General features: G+C 38.9%; 2 protein-coding genes across 5 annotated transcripts in view; both read right to left on the minus strand.

The window, feature by feature from the left end:
- Positions 1-489: 489 nt before the first annotated feature.
- On the minus strand, positions 490-4,580 carry LOC122416847 (uncharacterized). Its single transcript, XM_043429924.1, has 8 exons — positions 4,257-4,580; positions 3,799-3,974; positions 3,185-3,297; positions 2,205-2,696; positions 1,604-1,670; positions 1,310-1,508; positions 970-1,147; positions 490-811 (listed from the first exon to the last, which is right to left on the minus strand). Exons 1-8 carry the CDS (start codon positions 4,548-4,550, stop codon positions 534-536), a joined length of 1,797 nt encoding a protein of 598 aa, XP_043285859.1. The 5' UTR covers positions 4,551-4,580; the 3' UTR covers positions 490-533.
- Positions 4,581-5,029: 449 nt separating this feature from the next.
- The window catches only part of dsb (debris buster), a 47,509-nt gene continuing 30,262 nt past the window's right edge, over positions 5,030-22,276 (minus strand). For all 4 annotated transcript variants that reach the window (XM_043429926.1, XM_043429925.1, XM_043429928.1 and 1 more), the window contains exons 5-10: positions 10,638-10,776; positions 10,264-10,467; positions 9,326-9,470; positions 8,966-9,220; positions 7,906-8,024; positions 5,030-7,721 (exon numbers count right to left, since the gene is read on the minus strand). In XM_043429926.1, coding sequence (XP_043285861.1) covers positions 7,284-7,721; positions 7,906-8,024; positions 8,966-9,220; positions 9,326-9,470; positions 10,264-10,467; positions 10,638-10,776 — 1,300 coding nt within the window. In that variant the 3' untranslated portion in view covers positions 5,030-7,283. The remainder of the gene's footprint in view (positions 7,722-7,905; positions 8,025-8,965; positions 9,221-9,325; positions 9,471-10,263; positions 10,468-10,637; positions 10,777-22,276) is intronic.

The following is a 22,276-nucleotide window of genomic DNA, read 5'->3' on the forward strand; positions in this document are numbered from 1 at the left end:
CCGAAATTCACTGCATTCAGAGATAATATACTCTGCGAGCCTCTGGCCAACAGACGACAGACATGGCTGTCACGTACTCGTCCCGAGACTCTACCGAGCCTCTTCATAAGAATTTAAATTTTTTCTTCATTTTTTCTGTTTTCAAAAAAGAATAGATAATTATTTACGAAATATACAATTATGCTGACTTTTCTTTTTCTCTTCTGTTGAGGCGATTCATCAGTTGCATTAGTGCCAGAGTTGAAATGTGGTCACACGATTTACTCTGACCTCCTTGATTTTTGGAAAAATATCAAGGATGTAAACCATGTTTCTGTTTTTCAGTTCTCCCTTTCTTTCTGCCACTTAACCAACTGACACTTCACCTCGATTGAAACGTGAAAATTTGGTTTCCCCATAAACTTCAAGGTTTTTCAGATCATCGCTTTGCTATTTTAAATTTGGTTACAATCGAACATTCAAAAATTGCTCGTCAAGTTGGAGATGAGATTTTTGTTTCGAATTCAGTTAAATTTTATTTAAACTTGGTTTTTTTATAAATACATTCCATTGACTAGATAATCGGCATCGTGAGCGTAAGGACCATGTCCGCGACGCCCGCGTTTTCTAACTACTCTCAATCTGCACGCGATTAGGGCTGCCATTATCGCAGTCGCTGTCAATCCCAGTGCTAATGAAATAACGGCTCCTTTCGGTCGAAGTACGTCATTATCGAATTTATGATTATTCTGTTGGAGATGTTCAGCCACGAAATGATGACTCCTCACTTCGGTTTTGTGTTCCTCGTGAATTTTTTTTCGGTTCTCATGATCTGGGGATTAAAATTATTTTCTTTGTATTTTTGTATATTTATCTCAAGATTTTCCAACGTTCTTGAAAAATATTAATTCGTTTAACGACGAGATTGCAACACAGCAACGTCATTTCCCAGAATTTTCAAACAATTTAGAAATTTGTTCATTCTCGCACCTCGTGGCTTCTCCACTTTTGTTATCGTTTTTGATCCCTGCTCATGATTTTCGGGTTTCGAAATGTGCTCCTGATTTTTAGGCTTTTCGATGGGTTTTGCTTTTTCGGTTTCTTGCTCTTTTGACTCCGGGACCTTTGAGATTTTCTTCGATTCATCGCTCTCTTGTTTCGACGATGGCTGTAAAAAAACCTTGTTTAGCCACCAGTCCGAAGATTTTGCTTGTAAAACCGTAGAAAAGTTTTAAAGAATTTGCAGGAAGAAAAATTATGATCACACTTCAAATAACAAACTCGTTCGTCAATTGTGAAAAAAACGGAGTTAAGGATTCTAGGAAATTACTTTGCAAGGCTCTGGTCCAACGGTCGTTTTCGGTTCTTCTTTGATGATTGCGGGCGGATTTTTTTGTGATTTCGGAGCAATAGTGACCGCAGCTTCTGTCTGTACAAGTGGAATTTGCGGTTGTCCTTCTCGCCATGGTCCATGATTTTGCAAGGGATAGTAAGAGCCGTACGCTCGATTAGTGTCAATGTAAGTGTTCCTGCAAAGTCGACAATAAGTTGAGAACTTGCAATTTTTTCACCGAAGATTCCTCGTTTCAAATTTTTTTATCGGCTTTTATCTCGAAAAACTTACCCCTCGGGTCCAGCGTTTTCTACGACGACCCCAGGACTCTTGTGCTTGAAAATATGGGGCTGATTTTCTGAAAATATAATACAGATTCAAAGTCATGAAGCCAGAAATTCACTTTTTGGAAAATTCAATATTTTTTAGCTCAAGCAAATCTTTTTTTACAGTTATTCGATTGACATACTCTTTTCGTAATTGATATTGAATTTTTTCGGGTTCGAATCCGAATGTTCAGGAAGGTGCGAAAAAACGTACAATCGTTTTTCGTTAATTCCATAAATACGAAGAAACAACGAATGGGCGAAGCAAACGAGTGAAAATTCGCACTGATCTATTATTGAAGGGTTTTTCTACTGCTCATTTTTTCACATCTTCAATACATTCCGCAAACTTAAAATTGGTTTTCTCAAAATTTCTTTCTTTTTCTTTTCTTTTTTTAATATAAATGCAAACATAAAAGAAACTTTGTCCTCGTTGGGGATTTTTTATTCCAATATTTGAATCGTTAACGAGGATCGAACTAAAAAGAATTGATATAATAAGGAGCAAAACTGTGAGTAGATTGAAAAATAATTGAAAATACGCAATAAATATTTTTTGAACTCACGTTCGTAACGTGGCAACTCATTCAGTGGATGCGGCTGATTGGGGAGGTTCAAATTTTCCTTGTTTTGTTCGTACATTTGTCGATAATCCCATCCACCGATGTAGCCCTGAGGGCCATAATTAATTTGTGGAATCGTCATGATCCCTTGGGGTCCAGGATATTGAACGTTCGTTTGTTGTTGGGGATCTATTTGGTGTGGTAAATTTGAGGCTTGCCATAATTTCGGAGGATTGTCACGTTCGTTGGTGTAAATGGGTGGATAATTTTTTCGATGAGGCAGATTCGGTGGATATTTGTTGAGAATTTGTGGATTGTGGGGAATTAGAGCTTCGTGGATTATCGGGGCTGACGGCAAGGTTGGTTTCTCCGTTGGACAACCAAGATCCGAAGCCTCGTCCGAGCCGTCGCCACATTGCGGAATTCCATCACACACATTGTATATTGCTATGCAATCTCCTGAACTTCTACATTCGTACTGATTCCTACTGCATCCTAATTTGATGAAAACAAAAAACATGATCAATACCTTAAAAAGTAGAATGCAATTAGAAAGAATTTTCAGCTGTTACTATTCCAAACATTTCATTATGCATTCTTCGAATTTAGCTGAGAAATTTCGTTGAAAATGATGGAAAATTTTCTGGACGTGAAAAATCAATGGAAAAGAAACGAATACAATTTGGCAATATTTTAACACAGTTGGGTTGATGAGAAATTATCTCCAGTAGTCACAGGTCAGAGAATAAAAGTTGACTGACAAATTGAATCGCTTCTGCCTTTTTTATAATCACGAAAATGAACGGAGTTTTTTTTTGACAAGTGACACAAATTCTTTGATTCACGATCTGAAATTTCCGTCAATCTTTGAAAACAAATTCAACTATAATAAACACGTGTTTTCTCAGAATGTTCGTTCCACTCTAATGTCGAGTATTTTTATGCCCATTTAACTGCAATTTTTGTTATAATTATTTATTCACCAGTTTTAATTGGCGCAGGGGTTGTGGGGACTATACTTTTGGGTGGTTGTGTGACTGGAATTGCGGGAGCTTCCGTATACGCGTATTCCAATGGAGCTGGCTCAGATAATTTTCTACAAAAAAAACACAATTTATTAAACCCTCATTTACTGTACTCCAAAAAAAAAAATGTTTTTTTTTTGACAAAACAAAAGTTTCAAGTTTTTGCATTATTTGCAATTGCCATTCAGTGAAACTCTCAGTTGACGCGCTTCAATTCGACCCCTGGGTCAGTTTGACCCGTAGCATAGTTTATCCGTTCCTTTTTTTTTTGCCCAGCTTTTAATGACAAAAGTTACAAATGGACTTCAATCTTTTTTCCATACATGTATATCATAAGAATTGAAAGAATAAGAAATCTGAAATATTTGCAAAAATAAATCAATAATGTTTATAGGATTAATCCTGAATGAGAGAATTCTATGGAGAGAATTACTTCCAACAGCGTTATTGATACAGCAAGGAAATAAATGATCGGATGCTGAAATAATGATTGTTAAAAAATGATATTTGTACCCAAAAACAGGTCCGGGTCATTCTGATCCAGTTTGTCATCGAAGACTTAATTTTGTTACCTCAGTGACTTCAGCTCATGCTCTTGCTGTGTTCTTCTAATTTGTTCTTCCAATTGAGCTGTACCACGATAATTGATATTCATGAGTACAGCACTGCTGTAGTTAGCATGACTGGTGAATTTACATTTGAAGTCATGCGGTCTTCCACAATGGAAGAGATAGCAACTTCCTGGTTTCTGGATTCAGTAAGAATTCAAATAATCATTAACTTTATGATTCATGTTGTCAAACATTGAATCTACATGAAAAGAAACGTCAAACTCGTTGATTATTGTGAAAAACAATGGTTGTAAATGAAATAATTTTTCAAAAAACAAAAGAACCCTTTTATTATTCAAACACGTAGGTCCTTTTTCTCCAGTCACTTAAAAAATTTGAAGAAAAATTGAGCTCATAAAAAAGTTTCAATTATTTTCTTAGATTCGTTATGAAAAATAATAAAAACATTGAATGTTTACCTTTTCTTCAAAAATAAAAACATCGCACTCATCAGTTTCACAGCACAGTCGTAAACAATCTTCCCTCGAACCGAGATCAACCTCGTTCAGATACTTGGCTCCCAAGCCCTGTGAATCCTGTGTCCTTATGATTTTATTCTTATAAATATCGAAACTGTCAATGCACATTTGCATCGCTGCGGTGTCCCCCAGTTTGTCATTTTCTTTGTTTAGAAGAGTTTCGACGATGTTGCTACACGAAATATTGAAAATAATAGAGAGACACAAAATAATACGTGACACCCGATAAAACATGGCTTCTTCTGTTATTGTAGTGGCGTGCGTTCGCGCGCATGTCACATTGGTGCTCGAGAGGTTCGCTTAACCTCGACTGCTACGATCAATATTTCCAACTCGCCCAACTCCGTCAAATCTGACAATCCCGAACTTTCAGTGCTTGTTCATGTTTCTGAAGGACGTCCTGTGCATTGAAAAAAGTGCTTTAAAAATTCTGAGGGTACCCGACGCTTAAAAAAAGCCCAACGGACCATTTGACAATTTTCAAATTTCATGCTTACTCTTACTTTTTTTTTCTCGTACGTTTTATTAACCAACATTTTTTGTTACCTCTTACAAACGTTTAAATCGAACTTTTATTTTTCTTGTTGTCTAGTCCACCGCAGGGCGTCACATTTTCGAGCATTGACTCGAGCGAATGTTCAGCACCCGAAAATGTAAGAAGTTCTGGTCGATTTTTCGATCGATGATTATCCTCGGGTATGTTTCGAAAAGAGTTTTTCACGGAATATATGCTTTATTGAAAAAATACAAGCGAACGTCGAAATTTCTCAGGATTAATCGAATAATCGATTGTTATGAAGGCGTAAGAAAATCATTCATTATTCATTCCTTTTCTTCGAGCAATTGCAACAGGAAATCCGATGTTTTTCAAATCGTCAGCAAAGAAATTCATGAAGGGTTGAAAACGTTATTCCTGCCTTCTTAAAAAATTGAAAAATAATCAGTAATCGAAGATATTGGATTTTCCGAAAATCCTGAACAAACAAAACCTCTCAAGTAGCTTAGAAAAACGTTCATTAAATGAGAATAAATTTTGAAAAGTGTTCGCACGATTAATCGTCTTTATTAGCAACTTCCGTAGTTCTGGTAGTTCTTATGACAAAAGTAAAAAAAAAACAAAATTTTATACAGTATTCTTGACGATCGGGTCATTAAATCGGCAGGTGAATAAATCATATCGGATTATTATCTACGACGCACGATTATCGTATTCCTAATTTTCACCCGTACGATTATGTTCAATGATTGATTTACCTAAAATTAATGTTACAAATAGATATTCGTGTAATAAACCCACACGTGATTCGTCGTTCGCAGGTTCGTTTGTTCGTTTGTTCGTTTTCACAATTCTTGTTTTGTTGTTTTTTTTGAGGTTATGATAAGCGTGCGCAGTAATTACAAAAGCTTCGGGGACTTTAACGCGTACGGGACACAGCCATTGATCTGCTCGTAATCGTCCGCAATAAATTTACGCTCAATAATTTAATATTTAAACAAATTTACTACCATTCACTACTCTCATTTTCGTTCGAAATATCGCAGTAAAATAAAATATTGAAAAACGTACGCGCTCGCGTGTAGAGAACGACTCGATAATGGCGGACGACACCTAACCCCTTCCAATTCATTCCCGCGTTGTTCTCTACACAACGAATCGACAATTTGGTGCACACTTTGAATTGAACAAATTTTTTATAAATACACTCGAAAATTTCTCAGTCCAAACTTTCCTCCCTTCGATTTGACAACTCCTTCGAGATCCCCCTTCTCTTAATCAGTGAAAAAATATATATAAATTTGTGTAAATATGGGTAAAGCGACAAAACTTAACCAACGTCGAGGTAGAGTTATATAAAGACCGGCCAAGAGAGCTTATTCGTCACGGGGCTACAAGAGGGAATAAGATTATTTAGATTTTCGTTTGTCTTCGATTATACCATGAAAAATAACGGACCGGAGAATTTTCACAGTAAAAAACCTCATGGCAGTATAAATCCCTTTCTTTCCAATATTCGTCTGCAACGTCAAAAAAATTATTTACAATTATCTGACAATTCTACTCATTGATCATCGAAATTACAGATTTTTCGTCAGGTGAACAAATGCATCGGATATTCGATTGGATTGGAGCGAGTAACTGTCGCTCGAATCCTGCTTCATACTGACTCGTCGCACACTTTCGTTTCTAAAAACCCTGTCATCCGCTTCGCGCTGTTTACTGACACATTTTGTTTTCCTCGCAAAAATAAGACGAGAATTGAGAAATTCTTTGTCACTTTTCTCGCTCGGTCCCTGCCACACACTTTTCTCAGTAGTCACCGAACGTCTGACGAAGATTTCACACGACATTTTGGAGATGAGATAAAACAGCTTTTTTTCTTTGCGGAGTTGACGACTTCGCGAGTCAAACGCGCTTTTCCCAAACGCACTCGACGTCGGAGCTCGAACGAAAGTTTCGATCCTCGTCACGAGAGTGCGTTAAACTCGACTGAAAAATGAGTGTTTCTTACTTTTATATTATCTAGAAAATATCTTTGAGCAATACAACGAGTTTCGATCTTTCCTCCATTGTATTTTCATCCCCTTTTCCCACGCCTCGATATTTCGTTTAACAAACAATCGATCAATCTCGTCCTCATAATTTTATCGTTAGTTCTCTCACGTCTTACTTGATTCGACATCGAAATAAAATTTCTCCAGCATGCGGGACGAAAAAACAGCGGATTTTCGTTCTTCCATTCTCACGCCGTATAGCATCGAATTTTAATTTACAGGCTCGTAGAAATTGCATCGTCGAAAAGTCTCGAAATCGTGTGATCTCTCGTCGCTCCTTTTCGCCTTCGAATCTTCGGACAACTTTTCACGGATTTTTGTACACGAAAAAAATTTTTTTGACAGCCGCAAGAAAAGCAACGAAGGTTCCTCGTTATCGAACGATGCGAATTATAAAACAAACTCGCTTTTATGCTACAACGAAACAACCGTTTTCGCGTTGTCATCGAGCTCGTTGTCAAGAATCACGTACGATTCTCTGACAACGAGCAGTCTGTGCTGGCCGTTGATTATGAAGGACGAGCCTCGTCTCAACGTCCGTTTTCCAAGCTCTATCGCGTCGTGGCTCAAAACGTGATTATTTCTGTACGCCTTGCAGATGACAGTCGTAAGGACAAGGAGTCCGAGAACGATGAGGCCGTAAGTTAAAATGGGCACGGCGACCTCTGCGAAGGTCGTCGACAGGTAAATCCAGCGTCGTATCGACGGCGTCAACTCGTCGATGCCTTCCTCGAGCCACATTATGGGAAATATTATGTCTGGAAACTTTGCAACCGCGTTTATGTCGGGCTGGTGTTCGACCTTTAGATTCAACTGCACGCGGACTTTGCCCTCGACCGGAACGCCCAGTTTCTGAAATAACGAAGGCAAAAACTTTATCTCGATTGTTGTCGCACGAAAAAAATCATAATTTTTCATAATTTTCATCCACAAAACTGACGAAGATGCGAACTCGATTGAATCTTTTACATAAAAATCGATCGAATTTGTGACTTTTTTCATATTTTCATATATTTCGTAACCCTGCAAAACTTACCGGTTGGATTTTGAAAAAAGTTTCGTGCAACTCGCGGTTCGGCTCGAGGCCGACGACCGCGTCCAACAACTTCGGATCCGCTTTGTAGAAATGTGGGAACGATACGTAGACCGGAGCGTCTGCGAAAAATTTTCGTTCTTGAATGACCATTTTCATGTTTCCATGTTTAAAAATCGAACAAAAACTCGCGCTCGCAGTGACGATTTTTATCGCACGAATAATTATTCCAAAACGTAGAAGCGTGATTTTTCGAAAATCGACTCGAATTTTTCGTGGCTTCGAAAACTCACAAAAACAACGTTGAAATTTTAGGTGTTTTTTTTGTTTATTTTATAAATAAAAATCGGTTCGATGGATTTACACAAAGCTTTGTACACATCTTTCACACACTCAAAAGTACTGGAAACAATATTTTTTTCATTTCTTTAATGGTATATTTTTGTACAATGGCGCCTGGAAAATGGCACCCTTTAAATCGGCGTTGACAGCAGAACGGAACGAGTTTTAATCCCAGCGACTCGATTCAAATTGCATTTTGTAGGGAAGAATTTTGTTTCCACCACGGCGTAGTCGTTTTTCGATAACTTTTTTCTTTTTCTTTCATAAAGAATTTTCTACTGAGAAATCCAAAAAAATTGTGATTCTTTTATTCGAATAGTCTCCATTTTTTTCTCAAATAATTTGAAAATCTCCTACGTCGTGGGACAGCTAATGGCATATATTTCAAGAGTCTTTTTGGTTTTTTCTACCGAGACGTTATCTTTTTGAGACTTGCTGTCAACGCCGATTCAAGGGGTGCCCCATTTTCAACACACAAAGTTGTACAAAAGGATACGATGAAAAAAATTGAGGAAAAACGTTATCGATTACTTCTGAGCATGGAAAAAATGTGTTCAAAGTTTTATTCGAATCCGCGTCGAACCAATTTTCATTTATAAAGTAAACAAAAATCACCAAATATTTTGTGTGCGAATTACTCGTCATATTTACACATAAAAAAATGACGAAGCAGCTCGAAGCGAGCTGAAGACGGTTCGATTATAAAACCAATAGAACGTACTGTATTGACAGGGACTTATATCTTGAAGGCCTTTGGGAGGGCAGCTTTTAGGGTCGTCGGGACAAAAGCATTCGTTGTCGGGGGACTCGAGGCTCGGTGGATCGAACACGTTGTCGGCCGGCGTGTAGAGGTCGGCTGGGATACCAGTTTTTTCGACAGGCCCGCGATACTGGAGCGGAAGAGTTCGACAGAGATCCTTGTCCCAGACGTGAATAATGTCGTCGCCGGTTTTGTCCCTCGGAGGGAAAAACGAGCCTGAAAATCGTTAAATTTCCTTTTGAAGTTTCGTTTGAAAAAAAAAAAATGGAAAAAGGAGTTTGGCTCTCCGGAAAGTACTTTTAGCGTTCGACGAAAATGTACCTTCGGAAGCTCGAATCGAATTGCACGGCTCCTCGGACCAGTACGGCAGACTCTCGAGCCCGTTCAAACGGTTTATCATCCCAAAATCCTTCATGTCTGTGTGCCCTGTGTAAATCGTTGAAACTTCGTTGAGCGTACCGTTTCTCTGTGAAGATTGTAAATAGTTTCGAGCTCGTTAGCCAGGGCTCATTAAGTCGATAGGACATTCAGTGAAAATCGTAGAGTCGAATCGCAACAGAGGTTTTGTTGTCCCAAACGAGCTAATATTGTGTATCAGTATTCATGTTCCTTTACCACTTTTTATTGTTATTTTAATTTTGATTTTCTTCAGTATTACTATTTATTTCGTAATTTATTCGTCATTTTTATCATTTTTTCGTATTCGGAGGTTTCTCTTTCTGGCATTGGATGAAAAACATTTTTCTATGAATAAAAATATACATTTGACGAGAGAATTTTGAAGAGTTTTTCGGAGAGACTGCGATTTCAAATTTTTCATTGATTCCAGTCGTCTAATTTCACGCGAGCACACGGTTCAATCCAAAAGTGTTGAACCCTTTTTAATTAACCAAGTTAATAAATTGGGTGAAAATTAAATTTTCTAGCAATTAAAATTCATTTCAATTTTCAATCATTCTAATGTTACATTTTTTATAAATTAATTTGATTTTCTTTTTTACAGTGGATCATTCGTATCAATATTATTATTAATTTGAACCGTTTCCAGTTAATTAAGTTTATAAATTAAGTAACAATTAAGTTATCTAATAATTGAAATTAATTTTAATTTTTTCAATATTATTTTTGTTTATCATTGGATAGAATTGAAAAAAAATTCATAATCCAAGCAACGTTGAAGGTAAAGAACTTTTCAATATTCGATTTTTCATTTGAAAGTTTTTCGATGTGCGCTTGGTTTACAAATAATATGAACTTACTCCAAGGAGAAGACCCATTTGGCGCATGGGACGTCGCGCCTTCGGAAAGAAACGGTGAGCCAAACTGACGAGGGGATCGTCGTAGCCAAAAACGAGCTCTTGAGCGGTCACCGGGACGAACGGCTTCGATTCGATGCCGCTGAGAAACATGGACAGCCCGACGTTGACGAACCTCGGTAAACTTTTGCTCAAGCTCGACAAGGTCTGCTCTCGAAAATGACAAATATAAATAAATAAATTTCGAATGAAATTTTTTTCGTTATAAAATTGAAACATACTACGATTATCCAGCTAATTACTGTAACAGCTTGATTTCCCTTCGTTATTCATCGAAATTCATGAAAAAATGCGGCTATTTCTCGCTCGGTACTCACGAGAAGCGGTATGTTTGGCACCAGGACCCTCAGATCGATGTCCTTCGACATTTCCGGTACGAAATTGAGTATTTTTTTGTGCTGATAAGAGACCGTGCCGTTGTTGTGAAAGACGATGTTAACTTTCTCCATGTCTTCCCTGCAAGGAGGAAAAAATGTTGGTTTTCATCGATGACTCACAGCAGAGAGGAGCAAAAAACGATAAAATATTTCGACGGTGTTTTTTCGGGGATTTTGGACATTCCGATCGACGGTTAATTGAGAGAAGCTATAATTGGCGAAGCGGTGATATAATAAGTAGACTTTGGAAAAAAGGCGCGGGCATAAATTAGAGAATTCGCCTACTTTAAGGCTCCGTGTATTCCTGCTTCTTCTCGCACGCTCTCGAGAGACTTTTCGTTTTTGCTGATATCTTTTTCCTCTCGTTTTATTTCCTCGCGAGTTTTTCTGTGCATTTTTCGGTCACGTATCGCCTCGGACAATTTTTTTACCTCGCTCGTCCTCCTTTTCTCTCTCTCTCTCTCTCTCTTTCGTCTCGCGTCCGTCGTGACAAAGAAAAGCAGCGAGGCTACTCGATAAGTATACCAGCAAAATTACGAAAATTACATAATGTCGCGCGTCACTCGACTCGCAGACTCGTCGGAATTCATTCGAACTTTGAATAGTCGAAACCAATTCATAAAGAATATCGAGGATGGGAGCGAGAAACCTGCCGAAATATGGTCGTCACGCAACTCGTTTTCTGCGGAGACGGACTTCCGTTTTTGAGAGCAAAAGAGACCAATTAAATCGGAGAAGGATCGCTGTTTTTCTGAACGATGATAAGGTCAGTCGGCTCTGCTTCTTGGCCACTCGTTTCTTCGCAACGTAGTACGTACGATCGAGGTGATGGACGGGATTTTTTTGTTATTCCGAGAAACCATTCGTTCCGAGATTCTTATCCAGCCAGTCAAATTGTTAATGAAATCTAAAAATTCGATGAAACGCGACGATCCGCTCGTGAGTCTCAAGGCTTTTCTTACGACCTCGATTTTCAAGTAGCACTTTCGGCCCCTTTTTGCCGCGATTCTCTCTCGGCCGGCATAATTCGAACGAGCAAAAGTACAAACAGGAATTCAATTTTCTGTCGATACTAAAATTATCGATGGCAGTCACGCTCTTCGGATATTGGGGAATGAGAAAACCGTGTGTGCACGAAGTTTCGAGTTTCCTGAGAAACGCTCCCGAAATCTCGTAACTTTGATTTTTCGTTCCCAAACACTCGAAATCGAATCGCAGAAATCTCGGTTCTCACGCGTTCCTTCGTAATTGAAAAAGTACCGAGGAATCTGTCCAAAAAACTGGAGAATCGTAGAATAATTTTTAACAACAGAAATGCAGATTTATTTCTATAAAAAATATCAAAAACGATGTTAAAAATTCCCGAGTAATGTTACGAAAACGTCAATGAAAATGCCGTTAAGGTAGTTCATGCATTCAACGATTTTCTCAAGAAAGCCTTGAAATTTACGCAGAGCTTAAATGCGTAGTCGACCGACACGCATATCAAATTTTAAAGGGCTCGTCTTATTGGTTATTGAGACAAACGTTTTTAAAAACGAAGAAAAATACACAGGGTTGTGCGTAAAAAATGGTTTATCTTTCGCAATAACGAATGAACGCTTCTTACGAAGTTTATGAAAAAGTACACAATAACAATGAAGTATATAACGAAGATTTGGAAAAAAATTCGAGACGATTGTCTTACAGTGATAAAAATACGTTAAAGATTGAACGAAATTGATAATGAGTACTCGTGTAACCTCGAATTTGCTTAATTCGGCATTTTGTTTCTTCTTGGTTTGGCCCATTCCTGTCACAGTCTTTTATTAACACTTTTTTTTTTATCCATTTCCCTTCGTGTTTTCCCTTTGCGCTGTATAAAGCGATTTTTTATATAAAAAACTAGTATTTTCGCCAGGGACCAATGAAATTTGGGCTTCGGTCAGTGGATGGATCCCCGATTAATGATTATGGTTTGTAATTCCATTTGCGAAAAGATAAGTTGAAAAAATTGATTTACAATTTCGAATAAATAACTCTATCATTAATTCAAAGTGATAATATCATTAATTAGGGAGTAAAAATCGTCCCCATTTGGACACCCATAAAATACGATCCTTCGGGCATGATCTACCTTAATCATAACTACGTGTTACTCGCGTGCGGTCCAAAAAACAAATGAGCGATGATTTTTAAGAAGAAGTAGTTCGATCTATTCTCTCGAAACTCGCCTCAAGCGAGCATTTCATTACTAAAGATAATAAAAAAACCATTTAAAACGTAACGAATAAAAAAAAATCTGCTAAATCTTGGTAATGTATATGAAAAACTTTTGGTTCAAAGGAACAAAACGTTGTCAAATGAATGCAAAAGTGACGAGGTACATCGGATGACGAATGGATTAAAATTAAAAACATTATATATGTAAAAAAGTTACGAAACCAACTGTAAATAATTTAAACACAAAAATCCAGAAGAAATTTCACAAAATCATGAAAAAACATTACACTCAAAAAACACATAAATCCCCAATTATTTTGTAAACTGAAAAAAAAAAACATTAAAATAGAACTTAAGAAATGAAAAACCGAAAAATCGCGCTTGAAAACCTCCGGAAAGCAATGCCCCGTGTTCTCTTCTCATCTTATTTAATGCCGTTAATCGCGATCCTTCAACGAGAAAACCGAAGATTCGTATCAGCGTCAAATCTCGCGAGAAATGAGTAGTTTTGATTGATTGATTACAACTCCGCGACGGTGAATTAATAAGTGATTGATTCTCGAGTGATCATAATGTTTGTAAAAGAAAATTGTGGAGAGTTGTCTCGATCATACAAACACTACGATTAGTATCGTCGTTGAAGTCTCCGGTGCAGAATATCCCACTGAAGTTTGTACGAATACACGTATAGAAGTCCCAGCATCCCAGCGGAGAGAATAGATTGGTACTTTGCGGTAGAACGAGCAAAGAAATGAGAGACGGAGAGTTTGTTTGACAGGAGCAGCTTATCGTGCTTCGGAATCGATCGTTTAAGAGCTTCGAGTCGATACGGAGTCTGCTTCGGTGGCGTTGCTACTGGTCATTATTTAATAGCTTACCCGCAGCACAATAATCCGAACGACGAAGTTTACACAACCAGCGAGGCTTTGTGCACGTGGAGAAAGAGCATAAAATGTGAGAAAAAACGAGCCGGCTGAGGCCTTAAGGAGTTTATCTATTTGCCTCATTGTTTCACGAGTTTTTAATCTTTCAGGCACGATTTTCATTCGTGTTGGACTAGATTCATTCCGCTTGCTTTTGCTTATGGTATCGCGTACGGAGCTTGGGAGTGAGCGAGGAACGGAGTTCGATTGAATTTGGTGGAGCGGAAGGTTGTTTCTCGGAGTTTCTTGGAGGCTTGACAGACATTTTTCCTCTATTTTCGAACGATTTTCTCGAGAGGATCGACGGAAAAGCGTTCGCACGCGCAGGCTGGTTCGTTGTCTACGAAAACGTGGTGATCACCGCGTCCGCGCTAATGGTGCGCTGCCGATCGACGCTGGCTCAAACTATATAAAGAGTTTTCGCACTTTGCTCGTCCTCACAATTCCATGCACACGAGCAGTTCGGAGCTCTTCGGAGATTTGCCAAAGAGAAAGCTCCCGACCAAGGACCCTCGTAAATTCTCGATAAATATCGAGCCGCGAGTCTCGTTCGCGTGTCAAAATTCCGGCGGAGTTTATTGTCAACGGAGGAGAACGAGGCTTCGAAGAGCGCGATTATATTCGACGGAGCTCTTTCCCTCGCCGTTCGAGTGCTCATTTTGTTTTCGATTCTTCAACGAATTCCGCCCCCAAGTTGATTGACTTTCGATGCAATCATGAAAAAATCCCTTCGATTTTTCGCCAGCGTGGAAACGCGCCTGACAAAAGTTTACAAGCAACGAAGACTGAAGAAAGTCGGCGCGAGAAGACGCGCCTTCGGCCGCGCAGACGCTCCTCGCAAGAGTTTTCTTCGACCTAGAAACAAAACTTGGGAGTATTTCAACCTCGTGTCAGCCGGATGGAGTCGATTAGCGAGAAATTTGAGCCGAGCTGGACATGAAAAATCGAAATTCTCTACAAGCCGCGCCAGACCAAACGTCGACGAACATTCTCGGATGATGAACTGCAGCGACAAACCGGTCGAGAAAAACTTGCAAAGCTCCAACGGAACGAATGTCTCCCGATATTTTTCTTCCAATCGAGTCACCCACACCCGCGTCGCCACCCATATTTTTGCAGCACTATTACGCCCGATCGTTGCCAACGAGTTTGGCAAAGTGGCACGCGCCAGTGCTGGGTCCAGGCCCTGCTCTTTTTACATTGCGTAATGCACAATTTCTCTCTCATTCGCTCCACCGTCGATCGAGATCTCGGTTACGTTTTTATTATACGTACACACGCGTTAAACACTTGTTTTAAATGCACGTGCCGTTCCAGACGGACAGAGACTCTTGCGCGTTTATCTTCAACGGAAAACCGATGAAATCATTTTTTTTACGAGTAGATCAGGCGAAAAACCAATGAATTCGTGGCGATTCACTTTATTTATTTTTCACACGGAAGCAATTTACGATTCGTCCGAGTTTGCGGAATCAACGACGAAACGAACCCCTCGGGGCTTTATTTTCCGACGAAAACCACCGAAACCGCGTCTTCACGAGTGCCAAGTACGTCTTTCAAAATCGCAAACACACAAAACGAAATGAAAAAGTACCCTCGAGAAAGTACAGATCGGTACATTCCGGTACAAATCGGAACTCCTCTACCGTTTGCTCATTTGCTTATGCAAGCAGGAAATAATTACGGTTCATTAGACTTCGCACAGAAAAACTTTGAATCGAAACGACGGAAGGAAGCGGTTGAACGTCATCGGTTGAGAATGAAATCTGCTACGCAAAAATTTGCTTTTTTTCAGACTCGTACGTGAAGCTAAATCGGAAACTTCCAAACACAATTCTGCAGCAATTCCATCATCGTTTGTTCGAACTGATAAAACCGTTCTTTTGGCTCCCCGGAACAAAGTTGGATTTAACGTTCTACCGCGAATCGAAGGGAAAAATCCCCCGAAAATGCCATTTCCATCGAGTCGTCTTCGCGCTCTTTTCCACCTTTGATGACTGATTAATAGGCCATCGAGTATGAAATCTCCCATTGACTATATAAAGATATTATGTCGAGTTGAGATCGTATCGAGACCGGGCTCGGGTGAGCGCAGTTATTACGTTTGTAAGATGTAATACCAGTTAAGGTGGCGTTCTATGAGTACGGCGAGAGTCGCGTAACACTCGCGCGCCGAGAGAGAACGAGACGAGGGAATCTCAGCCAGCATCGTCTCGAGAGCCTGCTAGTTTTCGCCGGTACACGACCTATTCTCGAACTTCCGTAGAAAGCGCAAACTATTTGCATACCGAGACTCCGTGGTCTCTTACACTTTACAACGGAGCCGCGCATACGCGCGGCGATTCACGTTCGTTTATGCATACGTGCGAGCGAGGAGGGGACGCGTGTTTCGACGATGCGAAATTTATCTCTGATGCGAGATGAATAAACGCTCCGCGTTACGTCGAGCGCTACTCGAACGTTCGTAATAAGTTGAATAACTTTTTCCTCGCAGTTGGCTTAAAGGTAAACTTCATTTTTTATTTTTTCAATATTTCAAATCGATGTTTCGGGCTTATCGATCCTTTTTCATCAGTTAATTCGAGCGGTTTTCTCGAATTGTTCATCGGCCCGTTCGACCGACATCCGCGTTCAAATGTCATTATTAAGGGGAGGCTCTGCTTTAGGGAGACATAAAATCTATTGTTTTTGGGAAGGTTTTTAGGGTGGTTGGACGTAACTCACGACAGCGAACTTTTCGGCATAGTTTCAGTGATATTTCAAGAGTACAAAATCATATTTTTAATGTGCGAAATATTAATTTTTACACGCGCAAAGTTTGATTGTCGAACTTTCTCAGCTGCGTACAACGTGGAGATCGTAACTATTGTCTGCAACAAAAATTCCAATTTTTTTCCCCTTTTCAGGTATTTTCTTTCCAGACGAACCTATAAAAAGCCGACATAATTGCGAAATTATATATTTTTAGCGATTTTGAAATAAAAACGCTTCTAAAGAAAGAATATCTCTTCAACGTACCGTAAATATAAAATTTCCCAATTTTTTCGGGTTTTTATAGGTTCGTATAGAAGCAAAATATACGAAAGTGGAAAAAAAATTTGGAATTTTCGTTGCAGACGATAATTACGACCTCGCCACATTGTACACAGCTGAGAAACTTCGACAATCAGACTTTGCGCATAAATCCTGTACAAATTATTATTTCTCACGTTAAAAAAATGTTTTGTACTTTGAAATATCCTTAAAACTATACCGAAAAGTTCGCTATCGTGAGTTATTTCCGTCTATCCTAAAAACATTCCCGAAAACAATCGATTTTTTGACTTTCTAAAGCAGGCTCTATTTTTGTCAGTCTCGATCAATAGATCGAGTTTTTTTGAGTAGTGCGCGTCTTGTTAGTCTCCTTCGAATGTGATAATTGAGTCGTTTATTTCATTCTGATTCTAATGAGTTTTTTTTATAGCTTAGTCTCCCTGACCAGGTGGTTCAAGACTCGAATTCTACGGTTAATATCCCTCCGGTCGAAGAACCACTCCGGAAGTCAAATTATTTTATTGCTGGTGTTCAAGGCAGATGAAAAAAAAATGGAGATACTGGGCGTTAGGTGAATTATCTGGCTTCGTCGCGGTTGTAGAATATATTAGCGCTCGTGACACATTAAGTCAGAGTACCATTCAGGAATGAGACAACTTATCACGAGTGATTCAAAGTGTCTTTTTGACGAGTGGTCTCACACGAGATTCATTAATTCAGAAATTTTCTCACATACGTCCATTCGCGTTTGTTTGCCCGAGTCTCCGCGGTCTGAAATCCGATGCTCCGGGCACAGCGTCTTGGAGCCAAAGATGCCAGTCACCCCTTCATTTAGCACTGACTAATGGGAAAAGTCACGATCCGCGCACTTTTCTTTCGAATTTTCAAGCTTCCATTTAGCTTTGGGAGGTGAAAAATATTCTAGGAATTCGTCATAAAAGCGGAATAAATTTGCGTGAAACTTGGCAGTTCCATCGCCCGGTGAGCGGAAATTTAGAATTGAAAAGAAACTGGAAAATTGGGAGATTTAAAAAATCTTGTTGCCTCCGAAAACGAACAATGAAAACCGCTGTCAGCTTTATTTCTTTCCCACAATTTAAAGATCGCGCCAAAACTATTGAACGCGTTTCTGCTGCAATGGAATAAGCCGCCTCGGCAGGCCGCTCCGTTGTCTTTGCAAAGAAATTTAAAAAATTAGGAAAAAATATGAAATTTGGATGAAATATTGAACGTTGAATTTTCCTCATTTTTTTTTCTCAATATTCCTCAAAAGTTTTTAGAAGCATTGAGCTTTTGTGGTTGCAGAAATAAACAAAACTTTTTGCTCAACAACCCGCGGAATATTCCGAGTTACGAAATCACAATTTTCCGGCAAAAGATTTCGGAAAATTGGGTTTTGTTGCCTTTGAGAAACGCTTGAAAACCTCCGATGAAAAAATGCTGCGAAATCGTCAAAATATCACTGAAAGCAACGAAATAAATAGAGCATCGAAACAAAACGTTTCGAACTGATAAATAAAGCAAGATTGCATTTCCGTGTACGGCGACACACTTTCTTGTGAGATATCGTTGGTGCAGTAACACGAAGAACGTGTGTATACAGTTCACGGGCGTTACGTCACGTTCTAACGGAGCACACTGCGATTATAATATGTCGAGTACACACGCGCGCATGAAAATGCACTAATTCTTTGGGATGAGTAAGAAAAATGTGGATCGCGGTATAAAAAGTTGAGAAATGCTGCGGCGTTAGGAAAAAAGAAGAAATTAATCAAAGTCGTTCGGCCGATCTTTGCCAACGAATGCTCGCGAGCCAAGCTCCACTTTGATTGTCCCGGAAGTGTAATGCAGTTGCATTTATTAATGTGCGAGTGTGCTGGGGAACGTCGAGTTCACTGTACCACTTGAATTTCGAGATTTCCTACAAGTCTTTCAACGTCGAATTGACCGATTTCTAATAACCCAATTCAACGTGTCATTGAACCAGATTTATTTACCAATTCTCTTCACCGATTACTCATCTTCGTACATTGAGCTGAGAAAAATTCGACCGTTTTCTCGATCGAATCATCGAGAATAGTAGCGTTGCAAAATTACTTAAAAAGCGCTCCCTTAAAATAATAACGTTTGCCTCATTTTAACTCGTTTTTCCAACCGCATTAAGGTAGATCACGCCCGAAGTAAATTGGGTCGATTTTTACTCCCTAATCAATGATAATATACCACTTTAAATTAATGTCAGACTTATTAATTCGAAATTGTAAATCCATTTTTTCAACTTATCTTTTGGCGGATGAAATTACAAGCCATTAATTAATCGGGGATCCCTCACTGACAGAACCCAAAATTCCATTTGTCCCTCGCTAAAATACTGGTTTTTTATGTTAAAAATCACTTTGCACAACGCAAAGGGAAATGGGTAAAGAAAAAAATATTAATAAAAAGGCTATGACAGAAATGGGTCAAGCCTCGAAGAAACGAAATGCGAATTAAGCAAATGTGGGGTTGCACGAGTGCTCATTACCAATTTCGTTCAATCTTTAAGGTACTATATCTTTATTACTAGTGAGACAATCGTCTCGAATTTTTTCCCAGATCTTCATTGTATACTTTATTGTTATTGTGTACTTTTTCACAAACTTCGTAAGGAGCGTTCATTCCTTATATGGAAAGATACGCATAACCCTGTGTATATTTTTCTTCGTTTTTAAAAAACGTTTGTCTCAATATCCAATAAGACGAACGCTTTAAAATTTGCTATGCGTGTCAGTCGACTACGCATTTAAACTCTGTGCAAATTTCAAGGCTTTCTTAAGAAAATTGTTTCATGCACGAAGTACCTTAATCGCGTAAGAAATTGTAATAACGAAAAAAGCGAAATCGTAAAGAACGAAAGATTTTTGAGGCAGTGATTTCATTGACCAAAGTGAAGTTTCCAATGAGAAGAATCAAAAAAATGTCGACGCTTGTTCGATGTCGAAAGTCAAGAATCGACAACGATCGTAAATCCACGGACACATGCGTACATAGGACGAGCGTCGATTGCGCGAACAATCAATCTCATTATTGGCTATAATGTTTTTCCGCCTCGTCGTCTTTCGTAACCGAGAACGTAAGTTTTTCTATCCATCGCAGTCCGTTTCCGGTAAGTTATTTTTTGCGAAACGACGAGGCAAGATTCTCGCGCGGTGGATCGTCGATCCTTCGCACTTGACTATTCGAACAGTGAAAACGGAATTTGCTCGTGTAAACGTAATCAGATATGGATGATTCGTTTGCTATTCCTCGAAGAATGAAGAATCATGACGAGTGCGACGAGACGAAATATATTCGAGCCGCTCATTCGTAAGGTCATCGTAACTCGCTCTGTCACTAAAACAAACAAACGCGAATGTGTGCCCGCGCTGAGTCGGCTTTATTAGCGATCATTTGCTTTTAAGATTCGCTTACTTTTTTTCTTCCATTATCCGCGAATGCTATTTTGTGTGCTAACTCTATTGCTGATTCGGCTAATCATGAGTACTTTTCTTCCATTTTTATGATAATTTTCACCTTAAAAATGCTAATTACTCTGTTTAGCTATCATTATCGTTTAAATAATGGTTTTTAAATCAGCTGACGTGTCGCGCATTTTCACATCTTTTTTCTACCATCCAAAACATCTCGAGATCGACAAATCAAAATATTCGTATTTTATCAGCTTTTTGGCACATTTTTCATGAATTTCATTTTTCAATCAGTCGTTTATGTCGCTTTCGGAATAATTTCGAAAGTAGTTTAGATTTGAAAGAAAAAACTGAGCAAATGAGTCGTTTCTTCTCTATTTTTAAATTTTAAGATGATGGATCAGTCGGTAATCACACCTCGAATTTTTGAAATTGAAACTCTTTGACATCGTTCGTCCGATTAAAATAATAAAAATGTCATCGTACGCAGCACGATCGCAAAAATCCGATGACATTTTTATTTTTTCGATCAGACGAACGATGTGGAAAAATTTCCTTTTCAAAATTTGCAGCTATCTCTCTCGCACTCACGGTTGTGATTACCGACTGATCCATCATCTTAAGGCGGATGTCTGAATATTCGCTATCTAAGATAACGCGATGATATTTTTTGTAGGCAAAAATGAATACGTACTGACAGATTTGCAAAATTTGGACGCTAGTTAGCACGCGGTTTAACAGCAAATTAATTATACTTGGACTTTTCTCTGACACTTATCACTCCGGCACACGAACGCCGTACACACGTGAAAAGTTATTGAATTTTTTCATCAGTTATATCCAAGATTTTGCAAAAAAAATCGATCCTTGTGTTTCGTGGATATTCAAGAATACACACGTATTTTAATTTTTGAACCTTAACGTTAAAAATCGCCTGAAATATTAAAAATATCTGATGAGAAATCATTCAAATTACACGACAAAGGCAACGCTGCATTCGAAACTTCAGTTCGACCTTTTGGTCATATTTCAACGTTCGTTTGCTTCGCCAAATTTGTAAAGAAAAGTGACAGCGTGAGGTCAACAGCAGCGGCGGCTGTTGCACCACGCTGGTCAAAATGAACCCTCCAAACCTTTTTTTTATTATAAAATTCTACAAAAATGTTGGTTCCCTACCGATTATATTTCTAAAATAATAAAATTACTATTTTCAAGCAAGTATCGGCTTTTGAAATTTCCGAAAAATACAGTTGGTGCAAATGTCGCGTAGCCGTCACCCAACTACCTTAATACGTCGGAATAAAAAATACTGAAAATGCTTTTTTGTGACAACAAAAGGAAAAAGTGTGAAGTTCGAAAAGAAGAAAAGAAATGAATTAGGTGGTGACTAGGCGAGTGTGAAAAAGGCTGTAACGTTCGCGCCTGGATAAGTCCGATATCGATGATCCGATCGGATCGTTATACGAAAACGAGTTTGCCCATTTTTTATTTATTCACTGATTTTTCCATTGATTTTTCAAGCGAATTTATTCGCGGGCGATAATTTTTGTGCGTGCTGCTTTTTGTTTTGTCGTTGTGAAATGATTATTTTTATTTTATCTCGTCCGAGCGTGGCCTCGTGGGGATTTCCACTTGTCGATCGCGGCGAATGCTCTCGCGGAGTCACGCCATGCGAAGTGGTCAATGTCTCATTTCTGTAATCCCACCTTGCACATATTCAAACACGTGCACGAGAAGCAATTCGCGACGTTTTTTTCTCGTTGCCCAGGAATTTTCGAGTCTCAATTGTGGATTTTTTTTTCTGCTCACTATTTTCCAACCCCGTAAATATTTGGCTCCACATGTGGAAGCCTTTGCAATGGTTTTTCTGTCGAATTCAAATTTCTATCAAATTTTGAAATTTTTCCTTTCAACGCTTCCAGTTCTCCAATTTCTCGAAACGTTTCCCAATTTTTTCGCTGTTTCCAGCAAAATC

Source organism: Venturia canescens, chromosome 10, assembly GCF_019457755.1.
Source record: "Venturia canescens isolate UGA chromosome 10, ASM1945775v1, whole genome shotgun sequence".
Lineage (NCBI taxonomy): Eukaryota > Metazoa > Arthropoda > Insecta > Hymenoptera > Ichneumonidae > Venturia > Venturia canescens.